This window comes from Pleurodeles waltl, chromosome 3_1 (genome assembly GCF_031143425.1).
Source record: "Pleurodeles waltl isolate 20211129_DDA chromosome 3_1, aPleWal1.hap1.20221129, whole genome shotgun sequence".
NCBI lineage: Eukaryota > Metazoa > Chordata > Amphibia > Caudata > Salamandridae > Pleurodeles > Pleurodeles waltl.
The window spans coordinates 398,650,294-398,675,496 of record NC_090440.1 but is presented as its reverse complement, the minus strand read 5'-3'; the positions used below and the strand labels follow the sequence as shown (position 1 = coordinate 398,675,496).

The following is a 25,203-nucleotide window of genomic DNA, read 5'->3' as shown; positions in this document are numbered from 1 at the left end:
GGAAACAAGCATCCTGGGACCAGTTTCAGTGTTTCACCCTTCATCAGCCAGGCTAGCTTGAATCCAGTGGCACAGTGAGCAAGGGATCCACGCCTGGGCATACCCTTCCCACTTGGGGCATCTTTAGCAACACAAAAGGATGATGGACGGAGTGCTGAACAATGCAAACACTCACGCCCAGTCACGGATCTGGGTTTAATCCATCTTCTTTTGCTCACCATGCCACCCCAATTTGGACCCAGTCATATGCAAATCAGTCTTGACCCTGTCCCTCATGGGAACAGTCCAGCCCAAACTGCCAAGCCAGCAATCTTACTGCAGGCAAAAAGTGCGGGTAACCATGCCAAAAGATGATACTTTCCTACTCTGTACACCTTACATCAGAGAGCCTCATTGTTCAGACCTTAGCAAGTAAGATCAGTTGGTATTCTTTTCCAACCAATCCCTTGAATATGGGATCCAAAAGAATTGCTGCTTTCGGAAAAAGAATGCCTTCATCATCTAGCGAGGTCCTTAGATCCATCAATGCAGTTTGCTTATTATACTGCCAGGATGCTCTAAAATACATACTCCTGGTGGCCTAGACACTACTGACTGAATGAAAAGCTTTCAGTGCAAACTAACATAACATTTAGTTAACAGTCACAGCTCAATTAGTTAATTATAATTATCTAAAGGGATTATAAAACAAAACTTATAAATCGTAAAAAGTCACTTTCGGGGGCATGGTCAAGACAGCAGAGCAATGAGACTGGAATCTGTGCTCTGCACTGGGCCCACTTAACAATCAGCGATTATCCGCCTGTCCACATCTCCAAATGACATGGACAGGGTCCAGCTGGGGCATCCTACAGCTGGTGAGATGTAATAGGTGATGTAATACTGCATTCTGGCAACAATTGGAGGGATAGCAGCCGGGCACAAGGTGCCCAACCCAAGATTGCCGATTCTCTCGCAAAAGAGATGGTGCCACAAAATCCATGTTTGGTTCAAGTCTGACTGAAATCAACAAAGGTGAATATTCATAATAAAAGTATTACAAAGGGGGCAAAAAGGCAAGGCAATTGCTAGCAGTTAAACTACAGAAAAAAACACATCCAACCTTACATTTTAGCTATCAGATCCCCAGATGGTGCCCTTAGAACGGACAAACAAGACAAGCAAGAAACATTTGCATGATTCAGTCTCTCCCTCTGTACAGTTTAAGTGACAGACTCTGTTGGGTGATATATACTGGGAACCCAACTCCACAAATGATCTTGGATCACGTAGACTCTAGAAGCCCTCATAGCCTAGTAAGAAATTATCTTGACCATCAGTGATCTTACGTCCTCCAAGACTCTGGGCCCCAACTGGTTCACACCAACCTTTGAGTGGAAGCTCTGGCTTAGTCTGCTTCCAGTAGTGACTAAAGTCTTTAATGATATAGCATCAGGAGAGATGGTTATGCCATCTGTGACCGATGTGAGGGTGTTGGTTCGTCTTAGAAAGGGAAAGAACACTGCAGCTTCTACATGTTGATTTCTTTTCTGAAAATAGACTTTAAAATATACACAACAATAATATATAAACAGAGGCAAAAAATAAAAAATTCCAGAAAAACATACCTATTAGCCCCTGACAAATGGGTAGCTGGGGACCCTGGGCTTTGAGGTCTGTTATCAAGCAAGCTAAATGGGCTTCTTTTTGGAATGATCTAGGTCGAAATCAGAGCACCAATATTGCTTTATTGACCACCATTCGGCGGGGAGGGGGGGTTCCTGGGAAACCCAGTGGCACAGATCAAAATGTAGGGCTACCAGCTTCACACATTCTCCCTAAACCAAGATAACATTACAAATATGGAAAGCAATAGAAGAACAGCTAGGGCTCACAAAACATCCAGGCCCCTTAAAGCCTCTGCTCGGGAATCCGGGCTTTAACCTTGTTGTGGACAGGGGCCTTCAGGCAGTGGGGAGAGGCAGGGTGCATTCGAATAGTTGATATGTCCAGTCGTTCCGAAATAAAATCCTTTGAAAAGAGGTAAAGAGAGATTTTGTTTTGGGAGAAAATTAACCCTATTAGTGCACTCAGATTTGACACTGAGTTGTGCTGAAAGAGATTAAAGCAGGGCTCTCCAACCTTTTCTGTAATGAGAACTACTTATGTTCAATGGAACACATCAAGAGCTACTAATAATATCAGTGTTATAATAGTGACTACATCAAACAAAATTAATTAGTGGCCACCATATGCAAGACTACTACCCACGATCACCTCAGTGCATCACGCATGGCTGCCAACATCTATGTACAAAAGAGTTTTACAATATGTAATGCCTCTACATAGCTAATAAACAACAAATATAGCTTCAGTGCCTCTAGCACCAAGGTAAAAACATTTGTAAAAAGTCTTCTCAATTCCACATTATTTATCACTCACAAATTAGTTTTAAATATATTTTAGATAATTTTCTTTAAATAGCAGTTCTGAAATGAAAAACATTTTTGTCTCAACTATGCTCTAAAATTGTGTGTATGTATATGAATTCAACCAAAGAAAAACTTCTAATTTAGCAGTGGGGTTGGACGTTGGAGAGCTACTTCCAGGTACCTGGACAGCTACTTGTAGCTCACGACCTACTCGTTGAAGATGCTTGGATTAAAGAGACTCCTAGCCGCCCACTGAAGGACGATTAAAAGCTACTGAGGACAATAACTGTTGACACCCATGTGATCTCTCAGATATACAAACTACTAGCAAAATACCTAATTTTCACCAAAACAATAGCACACTTTCTTCAGCAACACATACAGAGGAATCACAAGTTTACAGGAATGGAAAGCGGCTAGTAAAATTCTACTTTGGCATCTTACCCCACACAGGCTCCACTCGACAAATTAAAACACTTCAAACCTTTGAAAAAGAAGGTGTAACCAGCTAGGTGAGATGCAACATATGCAGTGGGGCTGTCCAATGGTGACGATGTTAAAATATCCTGAATGAAATTGATGAGATTGATGGAAACACGCCGAACTGAACGCCCTCCTAAAGAAACCAACAGCAGACCCCACCGACCTCAAAAACTTCCGGCCCATCTCGCTCCTACCGTTCCCCGCCAAAGTGATTGAGAAAATCGTCAACGCTCAACTCACCACCGCCCTGGAAACCAACGACTCACTCAACCCCTCACAGTTCGGCTTCATAGCTAACCACAGCACCGAGACCGCCCTCATCGCAGCCACGGACGACATCAGATCCCTGACCGACAAAGGAGAAACCGTGGCCCTCATACTCCTGGACCTCTCTGCAGCATTCGACACGGTCTGCCACCATACCCTGATACGTCGCCTCAGCAACGCCGGCATCAGAGGCAAGGCCTTGGAATGGATCATCTCCTTCCTCTCCGGAAGAACCCAGGGAGTCCGCCTCCCCCCTTTCAGATCCACAGCTACGGAAATCATCAGCCCCACCCTCTTCAACATCTACATGACCCCCCTGGCGAACATCGCACGTAAACACGGACTCGACCTCATATCCTACGCAGACGACACCCAGCTCATCCTATCCCTCACCAACAACCCCACCTCAGCAAGAACCAGACTACACGAAGGCATGAAGGAAGTGGCGAAGTGGATGACAGACAGCCGGCTTAAACTGAACACAGAGAAGACGGAGGTCCTCATCCTTGGCCCTACACCCACCGCCTGGGACGACTCCTGGTGGCCCCCCGCCCCTAGGTAGCACTCCCCAACCCACCGACCACGCTCGCAACCTCGGCTTCATTCTGGACTCGTCCCTCTCCATGACCAGACAGGTCAACGCGGTGACCTCGGCATGCTTCAACACTCTCCGCATGCTCCGCAAGATCTTCCGCTGGATCCCCCCCGATACCAGGAAGACCGTCACCCACGCCCTCGTCACCAGTCGCTTGGACTATGGGAACACTCTGTACGCCGGCATCGCCACCAGGCTGCAGAGGAAACTTCAACGAATCCAGAACGCGGCTGCACGCCTCATCCTGAACATACCCCGCCACCACCACATCTCCGGACACCTGAAAGAACTCCACTGGCTCCCAATCAACAAGAGGATCACCTTCAGACTCCTCACCCACGCACACAAAGCCCTGCACAACCTCGGACCAAAACTCATCAACCACTGCGTCTCCTTCTACACTCCTCCTCGCACCCTACGCTCGACCGGACAAGCCCTGGCAGGCGTACCTCGCATTCGCAAAGCCACCGCCGGAGGCAGGTCTTTCTCTTACCTAGCAGCGAAAACCTGGAACTCTCTTCCCAGCCACCTTCGCGCCATACAAGACCACCTCCCCTTCAGAAGGCAGCTCAAGACCTGGCTCTTCGAGCACTGACCCCCCCCCAGCGCCTTGAGACCCTTACGGGTGAGTAGCGCGCTTTATAAATGCGATTGATTGATTGATTGAGCTAATCCGTGCTGAAGTCCTCAGTCAACATTCTGCTGGATGGCTGCCCAGTCTTCGATAGAGAAATACGGGAACGCAAAGATGGTTGTCACTGGCCGCAAGACACTGTAATATCGGTATGCTGGGTAAATTGATGGTTGTTCTCTCCACAAGAGACTGGTACAACAGACTGTGGTGGATTTTGGCCAAGGAAGATATCACTTCGGTGGTAGACAGCGATTATCATTGGGTGACCAATTTATTGATAAATTAGCTTGGTATTGTGTGCATCGTTTTCAAATGCAATTAAAAAAAATAATTGAAACATAAAAAAGTAATTTTCGTTTTGTTGCACACGTAGCAGATCTTTTCTTTCAAAACAAAAAATATATATATTCATGGTGAATGAAAACAAACATTTTTCTAACACAGTATGTTTACAATTGTTTTATCTATTGCACGCAGTATAAAAAAGTTAAGAATATGTTCCTCAAGTTGTATGTTATCTCAGCTCCATGATATTATATGTAATGGTAGCCCAAATGTGCAGGTCTATGTAAAAACTAAATCTTACTCTTGTGACAGTATTAATTGTCATGTACACCTGATATTTAAACTCACTAAGTGACTCATATTAAGGAACCAAACTTTAATTTTCATGCAGTGACACTGAACAGAAGTAAAACTGATTTGTTATTGTTATTTCCAAGTTGCTTTGAAACGTCCTTTGATTTCTCAATATGTAGGTGTTCTTGAGGTATTTCCATGGTATTCATGGATAATGTATCATTTTGGCTTGATTTATATTGAATAATGATATCATCATTCATTATTTTATAGACCGTTTCTGCAACTGCTCCTCTCGCGCCTAAATCAAGGGTAAACCGTTGTCTAATGAAATCTCACATTGCCCTTTATTTTACTCCCACCACTCCCAAATCAGACCCCATCGCCTCTGTAGATGTCTTAAAATGAACTGCTGGAAATCATGAAATCTCCCCTTGCCCTGACTTTATTCCCTCCACTCCCAAGTCTTACTTCAGCGTCTCTAGCGATGTCCTACAATGAACAGCTAGAAACCATCTCTGTAAACAGTCCTTCCGGTGCTGTTATATTTATGGTTCTTCCATATATAAATAATCTAAGCAGCAAAGAAACCTCATATACCTGTCTTAGTGGGTTGGTTAATCTTTTATTTGTCGTTATAAAGAAAAGATTTAACCCATTCCACACGCAAGTTTCCAGGTTTACTGGTCCACTCTGATATCCACCTTTAAGGTTCGGAGAAGATTTACAAGATAACTAACTACATTTACTCTCTCTTTGCAAACATTATTCAAATATAAAATAAATGTACGTTTGTTTCTGCTCTTTGACGTGATCACCAGTTTAGGTTTAGTGTTTTTCAAAATACCATTAGAATATTCCTCAACTTTATTCAGACTCATCTGCAGACATATTGGAGTCAAATCTATTAAAACCTAATCATCTGCACACTTTGTACGGGCCTATCATGATTATCTGTCCTTGGTGGAAAGATTGGAATACATAACCGTTCATTAGGTAAGTCGTGGATATAAATAGAAAAAGAGGGGTGCCAGTATGCGCCCTGCCTCTACTCACTGGCAGTGTTGGCCCTTCAAACAAGACCATGTCAAATCACATTTCAATCACTATGTACGTTTCATGATGTATGCTTTGAAGTGTTCAATTAAGTTCTGCTGTTGGACTCATATTTGGTAAGTTTGCTGGTGCTGAAGATGATGAGAAAAGTACAGGGGCTTGTGATGGTCGTTGATATGTTTCACAAGACAGTGTGAGTTTGTCTAACTGCTATTGCAAACATGTCCATATCTTGGTCTTTGCAGCTTATGGTCTTGCTGCACTTTCTTAAGACTGGAAAATCCGTTTGATGATAATACGTATGGATACAGGGTTCAATATATATCATCCCAGTGGATTTAAGCCCTTTAAATTGAAACGGCTCTCTGTAGACCCAGAGCTTACTTAGCTGCTTCCTCTTTCTGTTGCAGAGCTTTTGGACACTGTTCCTTATGATAAGCAGTACACAGAATCCCAAATTCGGGCTGGAGGAGGATACATTCTAGAAGATTATAATGAAGCCCAGGTGAGGCTATTGCCTTATGGTGTGAAGTCTTTCTGTTAAGATGTCATTTCTATGCGGGACATGTCGTAAATGGATCTATGCATATGGCCTAGCCATTTTAAAAGCTCTTGCTAGTCTAGCATTTGTGAAAGTGTGGTATGATCCTATTGGAATCACAGAGATCTTTATCTTATTATCTTTAGATATAGTATATACAAATTGTCAAACCTATTACACGTGGCATGGCTTCCTACATATTAAAATATGGTTTAAAAAACGCCTACACAGTTTCAGCAAACACGCCAAACATCCCAATTGTGCTGTGACTAAATGTCATCATGGGCCAGATGTATCATATAACCCTTTTGCGAATCAGTAATAACGATTTTTAAGAAACTGCTATTTCGGATTCGCAAAATGGTATGTATCATGTTTGCGATTCGGTAATAGCGATTTCTTAAAAATCGCAAATGCTATTACCGAATCGCAAATTGCGATACAGACTCTATTCGCCTGTAGGCCCATATTTGCGATTTTTTTGCATTTCCCAAATTGCGAATTCCTAACTGGAATTTGCAGTTTAGGAAATGCAAAACCCCAGGGTGCTGGGGGCCTAAGGCCCCCTCTGCTGCATCCCAAAAAATATTTTAGCACATGTATGGCGCACACATGCCATAGGGGCATGTGTGCATTACATGTCAATTTTTAAAAATGCATTTTTAATGCATTTTTAAAATTTGAACATGGTTACCACCAAGTTTTACATGGTGGTAGTTGCGATTCCCTAATGCCCAATTCGCATTAAGGAAAAGCTTCATACATGTGCTTGAGAAATCGCAAATAAGGATTCCTTATTTGCGATTTCTTATTTAGAGAATCGCAATTTGCGATTCTTCAAACGGGCTCGCAATTTTAAGGAATCGCTATTTTAGCGATTCCTTAAAGTTGCATTGCCAATGGCTTTCATACATACTGAAAGGCTCTTTTGCATTAGCAAACGGCATTCACACTGTTTGCGAATGCAAAAAGGTTTGATACATGTGGCCCCTTATGCCCTGACACATTTAATGTTCTTTTCTCTTCCTGTAAACATGGTCCCTCAAGAAGTGTCCATCACTTTGACTACGCCCATTTAATGTTGAGACAGCTTTCTTTACACCCTGTCTGCCTTACTGACATTTATTTTGCCTGCTTTTCTGATGATATTTTCCTTTCCATTAAGTGCAAGGCAGCCTACCAGTGTCTCTTGATTGCTGATGAGCAGTGTCGGACACGGAAGTACTTCTTGTGCCTTGCCAGTGGGATCCCTTGTGTATCGCATGTGTGGATTAATGACTGTTGCCTTGAAAACCAGCTCCAGAACTTCCGCAACTATCTCCTTCCAGCTGGCTACAGCCTTCAAGAAGATAGGATCCTAGAGTGGTAAGTTTCATATCAAATATAAATGGATCAAGTGTTAATAGATCAAAGACTATAAGGCTGTGAGATAAAATGAACAATTATTGTTGAAGTTAAAGAGAAAGAATTGCACAGAAATAGAGAAGAGGTACTTCCACCGAATTAACAGATTACTGTAACTGTAGCTGGACTGCATCTGTTTAACTTCTCAACAGATTTAACTGGATGAGGTAAATAGACTGAAGCTGCAGACCCCACAATTCTTCTTTTAAGATAGAAAATGAAGTTGTTTCAGGCTTAACGTCAAGACAGTAAAGTATTTCAATCACAAATCGAAGGACATTAGTACTACCAAGTTAAAAATTGTGCATCATCGCCTTTGCTGTGCTCTTCCGTAGAATGGAAAAGTTGGTCCAGAGGAGACCACATTGTGCTTTGCAGGTGTCTGAGTTACTCTGCTTGGAGCCCTGAAGTGTTCGTCTCCATACAATAGATCTTCTTTTCAAAATGAATTAGATAGTTGTCAAGAACCTATTTCCCCTATTTGGAGGCAATTGTAGGGACACTGCATCCTTTTGTGAACCCCGTTGCTGAAAAGAATGGACCACCTGTGTTTAGAAGTGGATCTTGGAGAAGAAGAAGACTACAAAGATTTGGTGGCACAAGGGTAACAGAAAGCAGTGATGTCAGGAATAGACCCTGGAGTGTCAGATGCATGCCATATTTTCAGGATTTCCCCATTAAACAAATTATTCTTGAGGAGCTCATGCATATAGTCGATGCTTAACCTGAAAATCTGTCATATTTCTGGACCTACATTAGACAACACTGACATGATATAAAGGGTGCCCTAAAACCTAAGCACTACCATTACAACTCTGCCTTTTAAGAGTAAGTGAAATAACTTTAAAATGAAAGGAACTGTACCTGTTTGGTCGCCTCCAGGCTTTGCAAGATAGAAGGTTGTAAGTATTAGCCCTGCCCTGTCGTTCCGTACCAGTCTCAGCATAGGAGCTGTGGCCCACCGGGTGGGCTCATGCTGCTGCAGTCTCCAGTGATTGTGGCCGTCAGTCCATTTATTTTCCTATCTGCAGCAGTGTGTGCATTTTCAGATAATGCAGTACAGAAATTTGTCCACTAACCATAATGGCGAAAGAACATTATTGTTCCAGTTTTCAAATAATTTGATATTGCATTTGTGTGCTTGTGGTTTCCTGACGGATTAACTTCACTGTCCTGCATATTTGTACAGGTTTGCAGAAGTCGAAACAAGCACTCTACTTTAGTATACAGTTTTTGTTCTTAATAGAATGTATTAATTATCAAGAAAAATACTAGATTCATAATTCCCAATTGTATGGTATCTTATTGTTGACCTCTATTGTTAGTTATTAAAATTGGGCAGATTACATTTAGCTCTAGGCACATTTAGCTGTGAGTTTTTTCAGCACCAAAATGGTATACATGCTTATATAGCAACAGCTGGTCATCATAGTAAGCTTGATTCACTTATTATTTGTAATGGTCAATTTCCATGTATTCATTCCATATTTATTTTAAGGTCATTGGGCCCGATTATGTGCCACGTGGGGCGGTATCCTTGGATGGGACCCTACTTAGCCCAATTACAAGAAGTCCAGTCTTCCTGCACCCAGATTTTCAGGGTGCATGAATATCAGGCGCTATTTAACCATCCGAAAATCTGCTAAGTAAAATAATTATTGGACTCGGATGAAAGCATAGCCCAGCCTTTCCCAGTTCCAGTACGATTCCACTTATAGCATGGAGGAGAACAGAAAGCTTCCCCCGCCAACCCACAGCCTATCCTGCCCTCCCTCAAATCTCCCTACATCTGGCACAGTCCCTTTCAGCTGACATATGCCACCTGCTTAAAGCAGTTATCTAATTCCCATGTTTTTACTCATTCTGAGGACAAAAATACGACGATGTAGGTGCGAGGATATGTTATGTGGATTGGGTGACACTTGAATATCTTTTTCAGCATTATCAGGATGTGGAAGCAGGCAATGGCACTGACCTAGGCAGACCAGTCCAGCTTTCTGTTGTTAATGATCCAGAGGGTTTCTTGCTTGTGTGAAGGAAATGGGAGTAGGTCCGAGGTCTGAAGGCCACCAAACGGAGTTGAACAATTAGTTATCTTTTCTAAAGATCACCACTTTCGTCTTGTCTGTGTTTAGTTTGAGGCAGTTGAACGTCTTCCAGGTAGCCCCTTCGGTCATGTACACGTTTAATTTGTTCCTGGTGCTGGGTGTTTTGTCCAAGAGGAACAATATCAGTTGTGTGTCATTGCCATAGGTGTTGTGCCTGTGTTGTGAAGTGAATGACATCTGCCAGAGGCATCATGTAGACATGCAGTCTATCCAGAATCATTATTTCCAGCAACACGGTATCCTTTTACCTAAATATGATAATAGAGATCAGTATGTCAGTAGCATTATATATTGAGTTGGCCCCCATCTGTCAACCAATGTTTTACACAGTAAGCTGTAAATAATATGAATTGATTAAAGCTTATTGCGATTTTGACAACTAAAGGGAACATACATTAGCAATTCAACTTTGACACACGACCTGTTTGGTCAAAGATTCGTTCGTGCATTTTAGGTGTTTGGTTTGTTTCTTACTGTATTCTGCCTTTTATGAATATCCGAGACACTGTGGGTAAAGTAGGTAAGGTTATGTAGGCTAGTTCATCGTATGAACATTCATTCTGAATTAATCAAAAGCTTTGCCCATCTCCCCGTGGTTTTTTTTGTGCTCCAAAAATGAACTGCTGAATGGTCTCTGTCCTAGGCATGATGGGGTGGTGCAGTCTCAAATACTTCTAAAGGCGCAAAGTTTTCACTACTTTGCAGTAGTCGTAATTTCCTGCTTCTATTTTGAGGGTTAAACATCCTGCCTTTTGTGAGTTCAGAGTGAACAACCACATTAAAAATCTAGGCTTAAAATTAACTTTTCCTTCACTGATACCTTCATGCATCCAGTTAAATCGTATATTTTTAGACATATGGTTCATAGAAGACATTACTAGCGTTAAGTAGTACAGAATTTCTTAGACAGTGTGTTTGTGATTTTTCATAATAGAAGACAGGTTTGGTATTTGAATACTCAGTTAAGTGAGTCATAGAAGGTCTGTTGAATGTTTTGCTCCTAACAGTTATTTAAGTGACAAAACCTTGTCCTTTATTACTTAGGCACGAAAGTCTGAACCCGTTCAACAGTCTGAAGTTTCTCATTGTATCAGACCAGCAGCAGAACTTCCTGGACCTGTGGGCTGAAATCCTCATGACTGGAGGAGCAATGTCTGTAAAACAACATAATTCAAGTGAACAAAATAAAGGTAACTGGAAATGGAAAAGAGTTGAAGCAGAAAAAGAAATAGTACAGACAACAGACTGGGTTATGTGGTTCATACCCAGAGAGCCATGGTACGTTTAATGACCTGGGAATTGTTGCACTTATGGAACCATACTGCAGCAATATTCAAGCCGTAATCCATCCATAACAGGACAGTGTTGGAGTGTGATATGTATCTGTATAACAGTTCATGGAAAATCAGAGATCCTGCGTTTCATTCTCTGTAGATGTTAGAAAGTACATCTTGGAGGCTTTGAGTACAAGTAATAACGGGGTCAGGAGAAGATGGGACAAAGGGAGCTTCAGAGATAATTATGTGAAACTAAAATTAATTGCAGACTTCTTTAAGTAAATACATGAAAAGAAGAACTGGAGAACATTGCAACCCTTAAAAAAAAGTCATAATTAGAGGAGAATTTGTGTAATTCAGGTACCGCGTTTTTCCGGCTCTATATCAAACGGTCATAAGTGATGAAGACAATAACATGCACACATAAGAATAATTTAGTTTAAAAGTTTAAAGAGGAAGGATACATTATCAGTATTTTGTTGACCATTTTGTTCCCTATCTACTTTCACGAATGCATATGTGTGTATGTAATACTTAATGCTACGCATCCAAGAAGCCATTCAGACCGTTACTGAAAGGTTTATCCTAGGAGAGTTGCTGCTTTGAACATAATCAGTTCTGCATCATAGGAGTTTCATTGATAGTCATAAATGCTATTATATTCTCCACTGCGTTATGCAGCCTGGAATAGCTTTCTGAATAGTTTTCTTCCATGGAAATAGTAAATAATGTCTCTGTCCATGAATGAAATAATGGAAACATGAAATAAAAGCCTATCAGAGGAATGACCTGAATGTGTATAAAAAGTAATAATAAAAATAGGTTTCGCAGGGTTGCATTGAAGGACCCAAAATGCAATAATTACTATAAACAATGTGTACATGAGGGTATAAAGAATATTGGAGGCATCCGTTTATACAACGCTTTGAACTGGCAGTTGCCTCCCAGAGTCAGTTCTTTTTTTTGACTCACAATAGAAGGATCTCAGGACACCTGTGAGGATTTCAAACCTTAACAATCTTTTTTTCCTGTCAGGATATTATTTTGTAATGCTCCCCTTGACGTCTTGTTACATCTGCCATCAAATGCACTAGTCTAACAGTTATTTTGCCAAAGTGCTTTAGTCACAATTACCTCCCTGCTCTTAAACTGTCTGTCCCTTCTGTGGGAGGAAAAAGAGTTACTGATGCTCAGAAGCTGCGTACAATCTGCCTTCCCCATTGCACAACGAATTTGAAAGCAGAGGAAGAAAAGAAAAAAGAAGGTGGCTAGAAAAACAGCCTCCTACAAGTGTGCCTCTTCCCGACAAAGACTCCCATAGGAGGAGATCCAGGGAGAGAAAACCAAGTGATAAAGAATGCCGCCACAATCATAATCATCATAATAAAACAATGATGAAAGCATCAACATTGCCATAAATAGCATTGGCACTGGCATGTTTGAGGTCAGAGGATTGCTCTCTGGCTACTCTTCAACATCATGACTCTCAAGGTCAATGTCAAGAATAACATCCTCACAGTTATTGTTTATGCATTCACATTGATCGTAAATAGTCATGCTGTTGATGACAACATTTCCAGCAAATACGAAAAGACCATTTCCAACTGAACCACTCTCACAAATGTGCTAAAGCACCAGGGGCCAGATGTAGCAAACTGTTTGCGACTCGCAAACGGCGAAAATCACCGTTTGCGACTCGCAAATGCGTGTTTGCTATGCAGAAATGCATTTTGTGAGTCGGAACCGACTCGCAAAATGCATTTCCGAGTCGCAAATAGGAAGGGGTGTTCCCTTCCTATTTGCGAGTCGCAGTGGTATGCAATTCCATTTGCGACCGCGTACGCGGAGTCGCAGTTACCATCCACTTGAAGTGGATGGTAACCCACTCGCAAACGGGAAGGGGTCCCCAAGGGACCCCTTCCCCTTTGTGACTGGACCCAAAATTATTTTTTCAGAGCAGGCAGTGGTCCAAGGGACCACTACCTGCCCTGAAAAAATCCGAAACTAAAGGTTTCGTTTTTTTTTTCTAAATGCAGCTCGTTTTCCTTTAAGGAAAACGGGCTACACTTGGGAAAAAAAAAACTGCTTTATTTAAAAGCAGTCACGGACATGGAGGTCTGCTGTTCCCAGCAGGCCTCCATCCCCGTGAGTGCCCAGAGTCGCTATGGGGGCGCAAATTCCGACCCACCTCATTAATATTAATGAGGTGGGTCTTTGCGACCCCATAGCGACTCGCAGAAGGTGTCTGAGACACCTTTCTGCATAGCAAATTGCGACTTGCAATTTGCGAGTCGCATGGACTCGCAAATTGCAAGTCGCAATTTGCTAGTTTCCTACTTCTGGCCCCAGGCTCTTCCAATAGAGACTGATAGCTGCAGATCCCTCATCTTTTGAATATTTAGTAAATGTCAGACTGGATCTGTAAACTTTTCAGCAATACCTCTTTGTTCTGGTAGGTGGCACCGTATGGCTCCACACCGGAAATGATGTGGGGCGCCTACATAGGCACCACTCCAGCACTCTGACATCACTTCCTTTCTTTCCACAGATCCAGAGCTCCCTCTCATCTCTTTGAGATTCCTCTTACCTCCTACAATTGTAAAATTGGGATTGACATCTGAGACTGCAAGGTGAAACCAGATCACCAAGCACCGAGAGACACCTCAATGGGACCTCTCCAACTCAAAAATTCAATCCCAGTCTCTTTCCAGATCTGCAAGTTGGAGGAGTCATTCCAGGGGTCACTCCTCATCTTGATCAAAGTTGTTGGGTAAGTTGAAGAAAAAAAACAGGAACTCTCAGTGGGACTCTGCCCTTTCCTGCCACTCTCACTCTTCAGAGTTTGCATGGCACATACTACTCAATCTTGCACTTAAAGTTGAATGACGTCATAGCATATCCTGCAATTTATTCAGGCACAACCTAAGTTTCTGGAGCCATTCGCCATGCCAAAACAGATGGAAGAGTTCTGCATGGCCGTGCTCCAGCTGTTTGGATCCTTGCCAACTACCTCTGGCATGCCTTCTTCCCCATGGGGCTGAGAGGCCCTCTATCTGGAATAGAGTTGGTTGGTTCACTCTTGGCGCCAGTTGGACCCGAGCCCACTTAAAGGCTGCCTCTAGACCTGACTCCACCTCTGCCACTGACATCCACGTCAGTTCTCCGAACTTCGATGCCAAATCCATTGATGCCGGAAGACAAGGTACCTTTTGTAACTCTCTTGACTCCAAAGTGGCTCTGGTTCAGCCTCAACCAAGGTCATGCATGGCCTCTGCCCAGGCACCGCTTCCTCCACCTCTTGCCTTTACAAGGGAGAAAACATATTCTGCATTCCCTTTTATGGCACAGATTCAGACAACAGTAACAGTGCAGAGGATGTGATTGACCAGTCATGTCATGGAGACATTTAGTATGACATCTTACACGATTCTAGTGTCCTTGATACCGCCCCTGATTCACGGATTCCCCCACCGCTCAACTCCTGGTCCTCCTAGTGAGGATAGTGCTTCTTATTCCATGATAATGTGCATGGCGGCAAAGTCCAGCATCTTCCACCTTTGGAGGTAAAGTCCAAGCTTCTCACAGAAGTCCTTCAGCTGGGGCACACATCCACAGAGTCCCTTGTATCTCTGCCCTCAACCCTGGGGACTGGATGGTTGTGTTAGACCTGCAGGACGCCTATTTTCATACACCATTTTACTTCTTAGATGCTTCCCTTAACCTGCGCCATTCTGGACACGGTCCAGCTTCATGCTTTTTCCCCAGGAAAGAGAATCCAGGACATTCAGGCTATGATCCTGAACTTTCAACCTATGCCTGAATTTCAGTGAGGTTGACTGAAGCTGCTGGGACTGATGGCCTCTAGCATCCTAGGTCGTGGTGCAAGCCAGGTGGCATATTGGGCTTTGCAGTGGGAGCTGAAGTCTAAGTGGGCCCAACATCAAGAGGACCTCTGCGATCACGTTCAGATTCTGTCGGAGACTACAAGAGATCTGCAGTGGTGGTTGCTGGACCGCGATTGGGTCAGCTGCAGACCCCTCTCCCTTCCCTGCACAGAGCTGACAATGGTGACCGATGCATTGCTTTGGAGTTGGGGTGGCCATGTGGGAGAAGTGGAGATCAGAGGCCTCTGGTCTCCAGTAGAGTCCAGGGGTCATATCAACCTTCTGGTAGGGACATCAGCTCGGTGTGAAACACTTCTGACAGGGATATCTGCGTGGTGTTGAAAGCCTTCTTTCGATCCACCAAAGTGAGGCTGGTTCAGGTGCTCACAGACAACACCACCACATTATTTGAATCACTGGTTCTGATGCTTTTTTTTTAACGGTTTCCAACATTGGTTTTCTCCCTATACCATTGTCATGCTGCAATAGAACCTTAACTTGGTCCTCACGTATTTACTGTGCACTTCCTTTAAGCTGCTTTATAGGTATATCTTGCGGCTTCTCACTCGTAAGACCGTGTTCCTTGTAGCACATTGAGTGAGAGAGCTTCCAGCTCTGTGTCATCCCACCATACACCTCTTTCTTCCCAGACAAACTGGTTCTGCAGAACTTCATGCCGAAAGTTGTTATGCAATTCCACGTTGGCCACCATATCACATTGTCAGTGTTTTTTGCTCCCTCTTACCCTCAAAGGGGGAGAAGAGCCTTCACCGCTTTGAGCCCAAATGAGCACTGAGCTTGCACATCATTATACCAGAGAAGACCGGGTGGACGATCAGCTTTTTATGTTATTTGCTAGAGCGAAAAAAGGCAAAGCCTTGCAGAAAAGAACCATCTTCATCTGAATTGTGTTTTGCTACACATTGGCCAAAAACCAGCCTCAACAATAAGTGCAAGCTCATCCTTCTAGAGCCAAAGCTGTTACCACCAAGTTGGCACGCAGAATTCTTGCCTTGGACTTTGCCGGGCAGCTACCTGGGCCTCACTCTGTACATTCACAAAACACTGCTGTCTTGATAGTCAGGTTTGCTTAGAGGGGCATATCACCCATGTAGGACCTTCTGCTTTGAGTCCACTCACAGACCCATCTCCAAATAGGTATTGCTCTGATAGCTATTCAAAAGGTGAAAGTCGTGGTTAGAAGTCTCTATTAAAAAAACAAGTTACTTACCTTTGGTAACGCCTTTCCTGGCAAAGACTCTGTCTAACCCCAGATTCTTTACAGACTATCCCATCACTCTTTTCTGCGATTGAACTCTATATCTTTATAACATCGTAAGTCTAAGAATCTGCACCTTGCTCACAAGTATTTTGCTATTAGGGCACTGCCTCAGGGGGCACAGATTGCCTTAAATACATCTGACTTCAGCGCACAAGAGTGGCGCCTATATTGGCTCCGCACATCTTTTCCAGAGCAGAACAGTGTCAGTGAGGAGCTGTATGGCGCCACCTACTGCCATGCAAAGGTACTGCTGAAAAGTTTCCAGTCTAACGCCTTGGGACTATTCAAAAGGTGAGGAATCTGCAGCTAATTAGAGTCTCCACCACAAAAAGTGTTACAAATGGTAAGTAACTTGTTCATTAAGGATTACTCCTCCTCCTTTTTTCATGAAGTTAGATTGAACATTGGACTGTTGAGTTATTTGTTACTCTTCCTGATATGTTATTTGACATATTTAAAATTGAGAATATTTTGGTAGTACTGTAGGTGATGATATATATCTAGTGTGGTATTATTTTAGGGTGCTAAACAAAATGAAGAATAATGTGGACGATGTAGACAGTGAATACTTCGGGTAGTCACTACAAGAGGATGACTGGGCTGTGAGAATAGAGACTGTAACAGTGAAGAGCTGTGACAACATTCATGTTGAGCTTTTTATTTTGAGGTTTTCCCTGCATCCTGGGTTTTGTAGTTTCATAAAGCTTCACGTTTTACTGTATTTGTTTGCGCCAGCTGTTTACAGGAGTAAGGAAAGAAAAAACATAATCCTTGATTTTGTGTCCTTAAATTTTACATTATCCTCAGATAACACTTTGGCATTGGAAAGGAGACATAGGTAAAATATGGATACTGTCATTCAGCAAAGGAACTCGTACTGTTAGCCCACTTCTCACTGCCATCTCCTACTTACAAACCTTCTAGCCCTTGAAGCATTCAATCAGTCAATCAATCATGGATTTGTAGAGTGCAGCTAATCACCCATAGAGTCTCAAGACTCTGAAGTAGGCATGCTGCTCAGTCGAAGAGCCAGGTCCTGAGGTGTTTCCTGAACTGCTTCAGTGATGCGGTCTGCCTGCGCTTGAGGGGAAGTGTGTTCGAGCTGCTAGGAAGGAGAATGATCTTCCTCCTGCTGTACTTTTTCCGGATTTTGGAGGTGTCTGTTGGGTACGTAGAAGGTGAGGCGGTGATTGAGGTATGCCGGTCCTGTGTTGGGCAGTGCCTTGAAGGTATGGATCAGGAGTTTATATGTGATGCTCTTGTTGACTGGGAGCCAGTGTAGGTCTCTGAGGTGGGAGGAGATTTGGATGTTACAGGGGATGTCCAGGATGAGTCTGGCTGCTGTATTCTGGACTCTTTGTAGCCTTGATTGAAGTTTCTTGGTAATGCCGACATAGAGTGCTTTACCGTAGTCCAGTTTGCTGGTGATGAGTGCGTGGGTGACTGTCTTCCTCGGTCTTCCTCGTGTCGGGGGGAATCCATTTGAAAATCTCCTGCAGGAGACAGAGGGTGTGGAAGCTTGATAAGGAGACAGCGTTAACTTGGTGGGTCATCGATAGAGAGGAGTCCTGGATAATAACCAGGTTGCATGCATGGTCAGTGGGGGTGGGGGGGGCGTTACTCAGAGCGGTGGACCACCAGGAGTCATTCCAGGCAGGACTGGAGTCGATCATGAGGATCTCTGTCTTGTCCGAGTTGAGCTTCAGGCAGCTGGCCTCCATCCAGTCGGTGACTGCTCTCATTCCATTGTGTAAATTCCTCTTGGCTTGCCCAAAGGCCTCAGGCAGGGAGAGGATCAGTTGGGTGTCGGTGTAGGAGAATATGTTTAGCTCGTGTTGTTTGGTGTTCTTAGCGAGTGGCCCATGTAGACAATGAAAAGCGTCGGGCTGAGTGAGGATCCTTAGGGCACTCCGCAGCATGTGTCCTTAGATTCTGATATGAACGGTGGTAATCTGACCCTCTGTGCTCTTCCAGTGAGGAGGGACCTGATCCACTTCAGAGCTTTTTCTCGGATGCCGGGGTCGTGCAGTCTGTTGCAGAGGGTGGAGTGGGAGATGGTGTCAAATGCAGTGGAGAGGTCAAGGAGGATGAGTGCAGCAGTGCCTCTGCAGTCCAGTATGATGCATGTGTCGTCGGTGGCTGTTAAGAGTGCGGTTTCGGTGCTGTGGTTTCTTCTGAATCCGGACTGGGAAGGGTCTAGATATAGTGTCTCGAGGAACTCAGTGAATTGCTGGTTGACGGCTTTCTCCGTTACCTTGGCTCGGAAAGGGAGCAGAGAAATGGGTCTGTAGTTCTTCAGCTCCCTAAGGTCGGCAGGTTTCTTGAGTAGCGGGCTGATTTCTGCATTTTTCCAGTCTGAGGAGAATGTGGTAGTCTTGAAGGATAGGGTGATGGTTCGGCAGAGCTCTGGTGCTATGGTGGCGCTGGCCAGGTTGAGGATCTGATGAGGGCAAGTATCCAAGGGAGCTTGTAGGATGCTGGCCTGGTGTGTGGTGGGTGCCTATGGTACTTACACCTTATACCAGGCCCAGGTATCCCCTCTTAGTGAAGTGTAGGCAGTGTCTAGAAGCCAGGCTCTCTAAAGGTAGCTGTGGACGAGCAGCCCAGGCTTATCAAGGAGACATGCAAAGTTCATGCAATACCACTGTAGTCACACAGCACTTACACACATGAATGTAAACACTCAGTTGTACAAAAATAAAGGTACTTTATTTTTGGCACAAATCCCCACAAAATACTAGACAGGTGACCCACCCTTAGGAGGTAAGTAACACACTAACTACATACACTAGCAATCAGAAACAGGCATAGAAAAAGTTAGAAACAGTGCGAACTGCAATAACCAATAGTGACCAAAGGGGGATCACAAACCATATACAAAAAAAAAATGGAATGCAAACAAGATACCCCCACTTAGGTAAGTATAATGTCTAGAGGGGAGCTGGGAGTACTAGAGAACCACAAAGGTAAGTAACAGTCCCGCCCCGCACCCCCAGGGACCAGGAATGCAGGAGTAAAACACTGGATTTTCCCCAAACCCCCCAAGAAGAAGAAAATAAAAAAAAGAAGACACCCAGAGAAGACTGCAAGAAAACCAACAGTGGATTCCTGAAGAAAGAAGACCTGTGGAGAGAGGGGACCAATTCCAAGAATCACAGTGGATTCCAGGAGGAGTAGGAGGTACTACCCACCCAGCTGTGGATGCAGGAGTTGGTTGACGGTACTGAAGAACAGATCAGCACTGCAGCCCAGGAGCCGGAGAAGAGTTCCAGATCGATGCAGAAGGTGTCCCATGCCGGGAGGAAGATTGCAGATGGGTGTTGGCCCAGGACTTTCACCAACAAGCCTTAGCAAAGGCAAACTCACAGTTAGTGGAAAAGAGGTGCTGCCGGGGACAAGCAAGGCCGAGGAGGGCTCAACCCAGGAGGAGGAGTCACAGGGGACCCTCAGCATCACAGAGAGTCCACAGGAGAGGAGGCAGCACCCACAGGACGGGGACACAGGAGTCACAGAAGAATTCCACTGAGCACTATAAAAGAGGATCCCATGCCACAGAACCACCCAGGAGGCTGGGCTTTGCAGGATGGAGTGCTTGGGGCTGGAGATACACGTCGCCTGAAGATCCCTTTGAGGAGATGCAAACAAGCCTTGGCAGCTGCAAGGTGACGCGATGTACGGGGTACTGTCCTGCGTGGGAAGGCAAAGGCTTACCTCCACCAAAGTTGACAGCTGGCAGAGAGGACCACGAGGACTACTCCGGACCACCACCCATGATGCAGTAGCCACGCAGTTCAGCAGGAGAGGGGATCCACGCAACCGGTCGTCGCTTGTTGTAGGTGCCTGCGGTTGCAGGGGAGTGACTCTGTCACTCCAAGGGAGATTCCTTCTTCTTGTGCAGGCTGAAGAATAGCACAGCAAGGAAATTGTTGCACAGCGGGCAGGAGCCCTGGAAACAATGTTGCTGAAGAGTCCTTTCTTCTTGGAAGCAGCTTTTCGGGTCCTGGAGGTTCCTTCCACAGTTCCGCAGGCCTGAAGTCGAAGTGAAGGTTGCAGAGGAGTCCTGCAGGAATCTTGCAAGCCGAATCTGAGGGTCCAACTAAGAGAGAGCCCCCAAATAGCCCTGAAAAGGTCACCTAACCAGGTAAGCACCTATCAGGAGGGGGCTCTGATGTCACCTGCCTGGCCTGGCCACTCAGATGCTCCCAGAGTTCCCTGCCAACCTTGGAATCAAGATGGCAGAACCCAGGGACCCTCTGGAGGAGCTCTGGGCACCACCCCTGGGTGGTGATGGACAGGGGAGTAGTCACTTCCCTTTCAATTGCCCAATTGTGGGTCCCTGAACCGGTGTGGACTGGTTTATCCACGAAGGGCACCAAATGTGCCCTTTCAAAGCAAACCAGTGGCTTGTGGAGGCTACCCCTCCCAAGCCAGTCATACCTATTTCCAAAGGGAGAGGGTGTTACCTCCCTCTCCCAAAGGAAATCCTTTATTCCGCCTTCCTGGGCTTGATCAGATCAAGCAGCAGGAGGACAGAAGCCTGTCTGAGAGGTGGCAGCAGCTGGGCTGCCCGGAAAACCCTGTAACACTGGTGGTAGAAATGTTGGGGGTTCTTTAAGGAGCCCCCAGAGTGTATGGAATCATACTTCCAATACCCCCTACGGTATTGGGGTACGATTCCGACATGTTTGATACCAAACAGGCCCAGGTTCGGAGTTACCATTATGTAGCCGGACAAAGGTAGTGATCTATTTTCTGTACACATATAAAATGGCATCCCTGCATTCATGAAGTCCAGTAAAATGAGGCCGGAGTGCATGGGGCATCTCTGCTAGTGCAGGGTTGCCCCCCCACACACAGGTACCTGCACCCTGCCCACTGGGCTGATAGGGCCAACCATAGGGGTGACTTACAGTGACCTGGTGAAGTGACTTGTAGTGAAACCGGTTGCGTGCACCCAGTTCACGCAGAATGCAATGGCAGGCCAGCCGAACCCATTGCATGGGCTCCCTGTAAGTGGCAGAATAACTGCTGCAGCCCTTAGGGATCCCCTGGAACCCCATTGCCCTGGGCACGTAGGTATCATATACTAGGGACTTACATGGGGGCACCAGTATGCCAATTGTGGGGATAAAAAGTTACTAGCAACCAAATTTAGAGGAGAGAGCACAGTCTCTGGGGTCCTGTTAGCAGGATCCCAGTGAACACAGTCAAACACACTGACAAACAGGCCAAAAATGGGGTAACCAAGCTAGAAAGAGGCTACTTTCCTACAGAGCTCCCGAGTGGATGGAGTTCATCAGTCTTTGGGTATCCTCTGTGGTGATGGGGGTCCAGGAGTTCAGTATCTGGTGGGGTGTTAGGTCCGTAGTGGTGAGCGGTGCTGGTGGGCTTTGTTTCCTGAAGCCTTCGTAGATTTCCTGGATCTTACAGTGAAAGAAGGTGGCAAGGTTGTTGCAGAGGTCTTGGGAGGGAGTGATGGATGAGGTGTCTGCTCCGGGGATCATGAACTCTCAGAACCCTGGAGCAGAAATTTGCCAAATAATTGTCAACGTCTATGACACTTTGAATTGAGAACTGGAGCTGCTACACTGAGTTTTATTGTCTGATGCATATCAGTGGGTTGGTGAGGACCTCAGATAATTGAAAACGCATCATTAAATGGAGGTTGTTTCAAGTTATTAACCAAAATGATACTAGCAAGGTGCTAGGAGCACTGCTTGAAAACCTGTTCACTAATACAAGGATGATAGGTATGGGTAATGGGATTTCGTGGTTAGGCTGTATTATCCTGTAATCCTTTGAAATAAGGTGACAAAGGTGGAAAGGGAAGGTTTATCTTTCAGAGAAAGTAGAATTCTAGGAAGTTGGATGAGAATTAAAAGTTGCAAGCAAATCTTACTAGAAAGGGTGAAGACTTTCATTTAGCAGAACTAGTAGCCTTCTGGTTTGTGTTAAGACCTATGTGAGCAACAAGAAAATGGGTGTTGAGATACACTTCTTTCAAGTACCGGTGACACTCCATATAGAGAATTGTGTGCCCGCAAGCAAAGTATGGTTTAATCTGAAGATAGGCTTCTTAAAATCTCCTGGGATGGTAGCTCACAAAGGAGGACCAGTCCATGGAACGTTTCCGAATGGCATGTTGTGGAGTCATAAACACAACTAAATATACCATGGAACATGTTCAGAGGCTGCTGAAGCAAGAGAGCAGCCGTTGCCACTACCACTTTGAGAACTGGCCAACGCAGTAGACTGGCTTGGTTAGTTCCTGCCTATGAGGGTGAACCTTTCGAGGACAGTAGAATTGCGTGTTTGTAGTGCATCAGCCTAAAGGGGTAGAAACAACTAATTTGAAATTAGTGTGTTTAAAGGGAGATGGAATTCCAAGACCAAAGCTGGGGTGACCTCCTGCTAACCAATTTTCTGGAATGAAACAATAAGAAGAGCGCATTTTCTTTATGGTATAAAAATGTAAAATCCGATATTGCATTCTAGCAAAGGATGTACTGTGTAACTGGGCTGGCAGCATAACCGTGTGATTATATATATATATATATATAATAATGCCATTGTTCTTATGCCCGTCTTCCTGTGCCGTTCTTGTGTTTGCATTTCACTCCAGCTGGAATATATTCATTGATAGTCAATCTTTGCTTTCTGAAGCTTCTGTTCTTAGAAGTCATTGATTTGTACAGTGTAGGTATTATAAGTGAAATAAACATAATATATTCACATGGTATTTGATGGCTATCTGAGCAGGTATAAATTATGCTTTCCTTTCTTTTTTCTTAAGATGTCGCTTTGGGTGTGGTTGACGTGCTGGTCACTGATCGGTCATGCCCAGCCTCCATTTTGAAGTGTGCACAGGCCTTGCATCTGCCGGTGGTATCGCAAGAATGGGTGATCCAATGCTTAATCAATGGAGACAAAGTTGGATATCACAAGCACCCCAAATACAAACATGACTACGTGTCGAGCTGAACATTTCCCCACCCATACAAAATCTGTCAACCCCAACGTCTCACCTGCTGTTTTAAGTGTTGTGCATATTATGTGTTTCAAGAGTTTTTAGAACGTTTTAAATGTCTGTGTTTGATACTCGACTGCATGGATAACTGTAAATAGTTTTATTTGCTGGACTTTTATGAAAAAATAAATGGTGAATCTTTCATGATGCATTTTCTGGTTTACTTGCATGCATTTAGTGGGATCAGTAATTACGTGTTTGCCATCAGCCAATTCAAAATCGTTTTAACCCTTTCACTCCTGGGAAGCATGCACACCTTTGTGATGGAGCTTTTTCCAAGAAAATTGGCGTTAGGTTGTTTAAAAACATGCAACCTTTCATCTGTGTGCACCATTACGATCTGTTATCTTTCAGCACATTGAGAGCTATTATATTTGTGCAAAATTCATGACTCTCATTACAGCCTCAAGATATAATGAGAAAGGTGGTGATATTTTAATTTCTGAATGAACATCTGCCTGCAGATTGCTCAGTTTTTGTTTTCGGGCTTCAAACTAGTCCCAACAACCATTCACCACCGCTACCATGACGCCGATTCTTGACGTGATGTGACTGGGGTTATATTAGGCAACACTTGGTGGGATGGCCCAGTTTCTGTGTGCCCTGGCGTCATCGACACGGTTGAGAGCGCTTTCTGTCAGTGTCCTGCAGAAAAATGTATTAGCTATTCAGCAGTGACGTGGTTAAATGCCGCCTCAGTGGGCCTCAAGCTTTCCCTCTGCGGCCCCTTCTGTAATACCAAAGTGGCCCTGGGGCACTTTCTGTAATACGGCCATTGGAACTCCTTCAAATCCTGTCAGCCTAAGAGTTTTTTTCCACTCAACTGTTTCCAGTGTGCTAGGGATATGGTCCCACCAATAACTAAGAGTTTTAAACCTGGCAAGGACTGCAACCTACAAACGTTGGTAACACATATCCACGATGTCCGTCTTGGCTACAGGCACAACTTATCCTCCTGCAAATGCTTTGTGAAGATGAATTTTAAAAAAAAGGCCATACCCAACCACAAAGCCAAAGTTGCTGTCACAGAACTTTGGAGGAAGTCCAAAAAGTCCAGTCAGTCAAAGTTGCGGACAGGCTTTCATTTCTGGGGCTGATCGCGTGACTACTCATTTTCAAAGTCCAGACGTTCAGGAATATAGGAAATCAAAAAAGCATAAGATGACAAGGCACAAGTCTTCTTTGTCCTATGATGCTCTGGATACCTCCAAGCCACTGAGTCGTACCTGCCTCCCCCCACCCTCCTCCTTCAGAACTGATTCTGCATTTGGTACCAATGCTCCCGGACTTCCCCGGCCCATCAGTGATGCCTCAACATTTACTTGAGTTTGAACAGACATTGAACAAATCTGTGGTACCCCACCAGATTGCTCTGGTGCTCATTTGGGCCCTAAGGATCCAAGTTGGGTTATTACCTGCAAATCTATCGCAGACAGCACCACTCAACCTCTCTTAGAGGCTGGCCAGATCTCCAAGCCCAGTTCCACTTGCTCCAGCCCTGGCACCACAACCAATGCCGCCCCCTATGTCACAGACACTGGAACCAGAGCTGATAGTTTAATTGTACTACGAAACACAAGTTTCAACCACCCTGAGACCACAAACAATAAACTTGTACTCTAACCCTGACCCAGAAACCTCCTAATTCCATGGAG

The 25,203-nt window shown here is 44.5% G+C and overlaps 1 protein-coding gene across 8 annotated transcripts in view; it reads left to right on the top strand.

Annotated features, from left to right (window-relative positions):
• The window catches only part of TP53BP1 (tumor protein p53 binding protein 1), an 848,450-nt gene extending 824,760 nt beyond the window's left edge, over positions 1–23,690 (top strand). For 7 of the 8 annotated variants that reach the window (XM_069222604.1, XM_069222600.1, XM_069222601.1 and 4 more), the window contains 4 exons: positions 6,436–6,530; positions 7,732–7,931; positions 11,123–11,268; positions 23,315–23,690. In XM_069222604.1, coding sequence (XP_069078705.1) covers positions 6,436–6,530; positions 7,732–7,931; positions 11,123–11,268; positions 23,315–23,502 — 629 coding nt within the window. In that variant the 3' untranslated portion in view covers positions 23,503–23,690. Of the gene's footprint in view, positions 1–6,435; positions 6,531–7,731; positions 7,932–11,122; positions 11,357–23,314 lie in introns of all 8 variants that reach the window. The other variant, XM_069222602.1, reaches the window with a different exon arrangement.
• The last annotated feature ends 1,513 nt before the right edge of the window (positions 23,691–25,203 follow it).